Consider the following 7,273-nt stretch of genomic DNA (forward strand, 5'->3'; position numbering starts at 1 on the left):
GAGCTCTGGAGTCTAAAATCTAGTGGCAGTGAATGTTGTATATTTCACCTTTTTATTTATTTTTTTTTTACCTGTTTTAGTGTTGATGCGAAAGAACTTCCCATCTGTGAGCAGGATGTAGGACAGCTGGGCGTTTTTCCCGGAGTCCTTATCTGTGGCCGTGACCGTTCCCACCAGGCCTCGAGGCGACGAGCCCTCCGACACAGTGAAGTAGTAAACCTCGCTGCTGAACGCCGGGGCGTTATCATTGATGTCCAGCACCAGCGCGGTCACTGTGGCTGTGGCTGTGATGTTGGCCAGCGACGCCTCCCTGGATGTGGCCACCACCCGGAAGCGAAACCTGGACTCTGCCTCGTAGTCCAGACTGCGGGAGAGATACAACCATCCCGTCTCTGGGTGAACCCGGAAAGGAGCGGGAGGAAATCCGTCTTCGGCCTCCAAGGAGTAGGTGAGGCCCGAGTTGGACACGTGGGCGCCTCGGCTCCGGTGCGCCCTCACCTGGATCACCCTCGAATCCTTCCTGTAGCCCTCACCGATCTCCACCTGGTAGACTAAAGTCTCGAAGGCCAGGCTGTCTTCAGCAGCGGTGCGGTCCACGTTGACAGTGAGGGTCAGCGTGGAGCTCTGCGAAGGCTCTCCTTCATCTTTAGCCACGATCTCCAGGCTGTACCTCTGCTGATGGTCCGCCTGTAAACTCTGATTCAAAGTGACGGTCCCGAGGTTCTGGTCGATGACAAACGTGCTGTTTCTGGTGCTCTTCAGGTAGTACTGCACCCTCCCGTTGGCGCCGCTGTCACAGTCGTGTGCGTGAGCGATGAACAGCACTGTTCCCGGGAGCGTGTTCTGAGACACCGTGATGGCGTCGCTGAGTTTGGGGAAAACCGGAACGTTGTCGTTGATGTCGGCGATGGTGATGTTGACCTGCGTGGTGCTGTAGACCGGAGAGGCGTCGGTGTAGGACTGAAGGACCAGCAGAGCGTACGGCTGCGACTCGTGGTCCAGAGGTTTGACGTTGCTGATCAGGCCGGACTTCGGATGAACGGAGAACAAACCCTGAGGGTCTCCGGACGAGATTCTGTAGGACACTGACTCCCGAGAGTCTGTGAAGACGAGAAGAGGCGAAACATTACAGGGTTGATTTTCATAAATCACAAATTCAAACTGAAAAAAAAACAATATTATTATTATGATTTATTATTTACAATCATTTATTTAACACAAAAATGTAGACAATTGTGAATTTTACCGGAATAAAGAAATGAATATAGCAATATAAAGAGTTTATGATGAGTAGATTCAGATCAATAACACGGCTACATGTGATTTGCCTCATATATTCACAGCACACACACATTAAGCCACATGAAGTGATTACAGTGCAGGTCAGAAGGTCTCATTAATCTCCTCCAAGTGTTTGCTGCGCTTCAACAGTAACTACAAACCACCGAATCACGCAGGAGAGCTTAAGCGTGCCCGACCCCTGTCAAACAGGCCCAATCCCGCTGTTTCTGCTTTAAGTTGAGGCTTTAATCTTTTAATGGATTAGACAACCTTACATGCCTGTCTAGTGTTGGAGCTGCTGAAGAGACGCGGTGGAGATACAAATGGACTACGAGAGAGAAGAGACTCTGCTCTCAGTGTCACCGTGGATCAAATATGACACAGAATACAAGCTGATGAATCTCTGCCACTCTGAATAATATATGTATTTATAATAATAATAATAACATGCTCACTTTTAATGGCAGCTACATCCCATGGAGTCTCACAAATATCAACAAATATTATATTTAGGATTCACACTCCAGCCCAGGTGTGTATTTATGACAGGACTATCAATGCTGTGTCCGTCCGTCTGTCTGTCGCCGACCCTTTATCATCCGTACGTGTGGCCAAAGAGGATTAAAGATTAAACTGCAGCCCTCCTCGTCAACGCTGCCTCTTCATGTCTGGGAGGAGATTTGAACAATGACAAAGATCGCTCAATTGTGTTTGTCACGGCCGTCTGTCAGGACAAATCCTGCTTAAATATCCTGCACGTCGGCAGCATCCGACGCAGAGAGATCGTCGTTTTTTGTATTTTCATTATCAGTTTCTATTTCTATGGCAATAATAGTTTCCAGGGCGGGTTTACTCATTTCACTTCAGTCTTAATTGCTGAAGTTGTAGCACACGTCTGATTTTCCGACTCCATGGGATCATTAAACTTCTGTTAACATCCTCCAAACCCCAGTTGTTGGGGGGCACAGAGAGCAGCTGTCCACAGTGTCAGACACAGCAAGCACCTATTCAGCTGTATTTAATGATGAATCCATCACTTTTAGCTGATATCTGAGGGAGATTTCTACCTGATCTGATTTGTCTCACACCCATCTGTGGTAAGAGCCGCTCTCAGACCTGGATGTAGGACGCTCACTCACCTGCTGGGTTCATGGCCTCCACCGTCCCAACAGAGGTCCCCGGCGGCGCGTCCTCCACCACTGTGAAGGAGTAGCGTGACCTCTGGAACACAGCTGGAGCCTGAGCGCTGCGCAAAACGTCGATGGTGACCTCCGCGGGTCTGACTGAGGTCAGGCCCTCACCATCCTGCGCTGTGATTGAGAGCTTCACGCTGGCTGCACCCAGGTGGGTCAGAGTAGACGTCAGGAAGAGCATTCCTACACAAACACAAGGAAGTACACTCAGTATTTACTCTATTAATAAATGCTCAAACTTTTATTTGAGTTTTTATTCAGTTAGACGGGTCATACAATCATTTCATTTGTTCTGTCTTTCTTCTTAGTCAAAGTCTCAATGAGATTACTGCCAAGGTCACATGATTAATAAAAACGTTGGCTATCAACTATCTTGACAATAGCAATCAATCAATGATGTGAATAACTTTTCGAGCAGAGTGATTATTGGTTACAGCTCCTGAAATAAGAGAATTTGCTGATTTTCTTTTTTGATAGCAATAAAAAAATATTTGTTTTTGTTTGTTTTTGTTGTCTTGTGTTATTTGGACAAAACAAGCAGCTTGAATATGTCATCTTTGGCTCTTGGATTTTATAAATTAGATGATTAATCAGTTAATAAGGGAACAAACAATATCTCCTTAAGATGTAAACACAGGTATGTTGGCACTTATCCCGAGGAAACACACTGACTACCTGCAGCAGATGACCGTCAGCTCTCTCTGTGTGCAGCACCGACAGACTTCAGGATTTTGTATAGTTGAAACCGTGACAACATCAAGATGTATTTTAGCTACCTCGAATAAGTCCCACCTGAGACATATATCTCCTTTTAAGTGTGCACTATGTTTTTAACATTTTTCAAACAATTTTGTAAACAACATTTTCCTTTGACACCACAAGCGTCTAAATACATTTAAAACAATGACTAAAGGTGCTGTTCTCCAAATTAATTCAACATAACTACTTCTACACGAGTCAAAAGTTGGTTTGCTGCATTAACAGATGGCTCAGAAGGAACGTGACTCATTTTTATCAGCTTTTGTCACCAACCAATCCCATCTACAGCAGCAAACACTGTCCTGAAAGCACCGACAGAACACCGCTGCCCAATTAGTTTGGAAACAGGATCCAAGCGCAAGTAGAATCATTAAAAATGTATTTTCTATTTATCTAATATTTCATGCAGCGTCACACTGTGAGTGCAGATCTGATCTCACACTCACCACATGAGGATATACAGCTTTGGGCTTTTCTGTGCCGCCCTGCTGAGCGGTGACACTGGCAATCATATCAGCAGGACTTACACAAAGTAAGTAGTGGTTTATCCCTGGACACTGGCACTGCCCGTCACACACGTTTCTTACAGAGCAGTGAGTGGATCTGTGACAAGTCACACTGCAGCTTGAGAAGTCAAACAGAGTTTAAAGACCAAATTCAGCTGGAACTAATTATTCCCCCCCCAAAAAAAAAATCACAATGTGTTTGTGCTACTTTCTGTGTGTATGGATGTGCAAACAGTAAGTGTCAGAGGTAGGGAGACAAAACACAGCAGTAACACTTTTCAAAACAAAGGAATGAATCAGAAAAAAAAAAATGACAAGACAATTGGCCGAGTCAGTCAATCACAAAGAAAAATTGCTGTTTTCATTTTCACGTCATTTTTTGCATATTTTTTTTCATCTTTTTTGCTGCATTTTTCCTCACAGGCCACAATAAATAAATTAGAATAACTTGGCCTACAGCACATTTTCTTTTAGCGCTTTAAACTTAAACACATTCACTTGGAAGCAAAACCATAAAAGCACTAAAGAAAACTGTGTCTTCTTCTTCTGCCTGCCTACCTGTTTGTTTATCCAGAGCAAACAAACTGGACATGTCACCAGGAACCACGTCGTAGGTGACCTGTCCGAACCTGCCGGAGTCTCGGTCGGTGGCGATAACGTTGAGGATCTCTGTGCCGGGCTGCGCGTGGCTGCTGATGCTCATGGCGTACTGGTCAGGGTTGAACACTGGAGCGTTGTCGTTCAGGTCCTCCACCTCAATGTGCACGTAGGTCTGAGCGCTCAGGCCTCCCTGACGTTTGAAAAGTGAGAAAAGAGGAGAATTTTTGCGTGATCAACACATGCAACTTTGCAATCGTCACAACTTTGCAAGGTGCACAGTTCATGACTCACTGGATCTTCAGCTTTGATGAGGATGTCGTAGACCGTCTGTCCCGAGTCTCGATCGATGTCCTCAGAGACACACAGCTGTCCGGTCTGCGGGTGGATTTTGAACAGAGGGTGTTTGTCCTGCGTGTCGAAGCCGTCCGACAGAGAGAAGAGCAGCGTGCCGAACTCGGGGCTGTCTGCATCTGTGGCAACAACCTAAACAGAAGGAAAAGACAGTTTTATGAGCCTTCAGACACCAAATTACTGCCAGTATCAAAAACGACCTGCTGATCATCCAGTCAACAACATCATGCTGGTGTCACGGATGAACACACTCTCTGTTTGGTGGTAATCAACACCTAATCCTGTTCTGGAGACGAGTACTGTAGCAGGAAATACCTCAGAAGTGGTTTTAAGTACTGCAGTCGAGCTGCACAAATAAAATAATGGCAGTTAACGACTGATCAGTTCACATGTTTACGTGACATTTCTAAAAAGAGTGCCATATCGCGTTCACATTACATGCTTATGACCTGACGTTCATATCTGGAGGTGGAGGTGATGGTGTTTCAAATTAATATTTTTAAGAAGATCTTAGGACCTAGGATGTCCAGGTGAGTGTGTGGTGACCAAAAAAGCAAAAAAACGATTTTTTTTCTAACCCAAGCCAAATGTGCCTTCACCTAACTGGAGCATAAACAAAATAAAACTGAACCCAAAGAAATGTAAAAGTTGCAACAAGAACCGTTCAGCGACAGCACATCTGGGATTTGCAGAAACGTACTTTGTCAACATTTATTATGGCCAGAATTGAGTCTTGACAGTGTCACAACTGTGGAAGATAAAGTCATGAAACTTGACAGATGTGTAGATGAGATCAAAACAAAGATCATGTTTGAAGATGGCTGTCGTCGCCTCAGTGGGCTCTGCAGCCTGTCCAGTGATACGACACCCTCTGTTCTTGACCTACAAACATGGTTGGGCATTTTTAATAAATCTGGCACAGTTTAACCTGTTTCAGGAGTATAAAATGTCATGTGATGTGTTCCACTGCTTTTTATATTGCAGGTGCTGTGATCCCACCACATGATGGTTTCTGGTTTGTTCCTGCTGCTCCTCTTAAACTTGTAAAGCCTTATTTGACGGTAATCCTTTGTTTGCACGTGCACTCACTGACAGCCTTGTCTGTTATCTACCGTAAGCCTCACAGAGGAATACAAACCTACAGACCTTGATTAAGTGTCAGTTAAAAAAGGGAAAATTCTTCATATAGATAAAAGATTATTATGTTTTTTGTCTTCATTTTGTTCTGCAAACCACTCCTACGGTGGCCCTGAGGGTCAAAACACAACAACATTTCAGGAAACACAAGATTTGCAGTGTGTTTTCTAAAATGTTGCTTTGTTTTCTGATATGTAACTGTGTTTTGACCCTCAGGGCCACCATACAGTCCCCCCCCTATAAGACAAGTCTTACTTGTCCATCTATAATATCCAGTACACAGTTTAAAGTCTTTCCTGTACAATGTCTAAATAAAATGGATGTGTTGTTCAGCCTCTGCAGCCTCAAAACTGTTCCCAACAGCAGTGCTGCTGCAGTCGGCGTCACGTCTCAGGTGTCAATGTTTAGTCAGCACTGTGAATCATAATACTTGTTCTGCCGCAGAAGGTCAACATAATAAAAGCATAAAAATCCCAACAATCAAAGGGTGAAGAGTTTCATTCAGGTGGAAAACAAAGGCGCCGGAGCCAAACGGCCGAGTAAAGACACGCCTCAGACCCGAGCTTTCATGTCCAACTGTTGTACAGATAGAGCGCCTGCTTTCCTGCCATAAACATGATATCACCTCAGACTTTATGAACTCTGATTGGTGGAGCTTTAAGAGACGGGGGTCAAGGTCTGACGAGACGTGTAACACACCCGCCAACCTTTCATTTACAAGACATTAGCGTGTCCATGAGTCATTAGCTTTTCTTTCAAGTGTTAACTGACCTCATAAAACTCTTACTCCTCCTAATCATCTGGGACATTGTGGTTTGTTGTGTGTGTGATGTGTGATGTATTCATTTTTGGGCCAAAACATGTCTGCAAAACAACACACACACTTTTAGAACTCAGACTCGTGTTTCATCTTCATCGACAGCGGTAGACGTCACTGGAGAAAACAAATTAAAAAAGCACCTATTTAATCAAGTTTAATGCCAAACTTCACTTATGTTCTCTTAAAATAAACTGATAAATGAGCCGTCTTTTGTGATGGGCGTCAGCTTGTGGTACCAGGCGTCACATCTGTCATATCGAAGCCACAATGCTGAACTGGACGGAGTGCGTGTGTGTGTGTGTGTTGCGTGTGTTTAGGACGAACACTGACGTCTTTGTGCGCACACACTGAAGGCTACTTTTGTCTAATGAGACGTAAGAAAGAGACAGCGAGACAGAGAGAGAGCGTGAGATGCTGACTGCTCACACTCGCCCTCAGCTGCATTTAAATCGTCAGCTGTTTCTGTCAAATAAAAAAAACAAAAAAAACTGAGAGAATTGTTGGACGTAGCTGTCCACCAGAGAGAGTTGTGTTGCTGTTTTCCAAAATAAAGAGATGTCTACTTCTTGTCAAAACTCCAGGGCCTCAGACCCGAAAAGAAGAGGTGAAAAAGAAGAGAGATTTTC

The 7,273-nt window shown here is 44.5% G+C and overlaps 1 protein-coding gene across 1 annotated transcript in view; it reads right to left on the minus strand.

The window, feature by feature from the left end:
• dchs2 (dachsous cadherin-related 2) overlaps nt 1-7,273 on the minus strand; it is a 29,135-nt gene that overhangs the window by 19,123 nt on the left and 2,739 nt on the right. Inside the window, exons 2-5 of the mRNA XM_037096050.1 lie at nt 4,631-4,822; nt 4,298-4,529; nt 2,421-2,657; nt 72-1,100 (exon numbers count right to left, since the gene is read on the minus strand). Of these exons, the coding sequence (XP_036951945.1) occupies nt 72-1,100; nt 2,421-2,657; nt 4,298-4,529; nt 4,631-4,822 (1,690 nt within the window). The remainder of the gene's footprint in view (nt 1-71; nt 1,101-2,420; nt 2,658-4,297; nt 4,530-4,630; nt 4,823-7,273) is intronic.

The sequence above is a fragment of the Acanthopagrus latus genome, chromosome 1, assembly GCF_904848185.1.
Source record: "Acanthopagrus latus isolate v.2019 chromosome 1, fAcaLat1.1, whole genome shotgun sequence".
NCBI lineage: Eukaryota > Metazoa > Chordata > Actinopteri > Spariformes > Sparidae > Acanthopagrus > Acanthopagrus latus.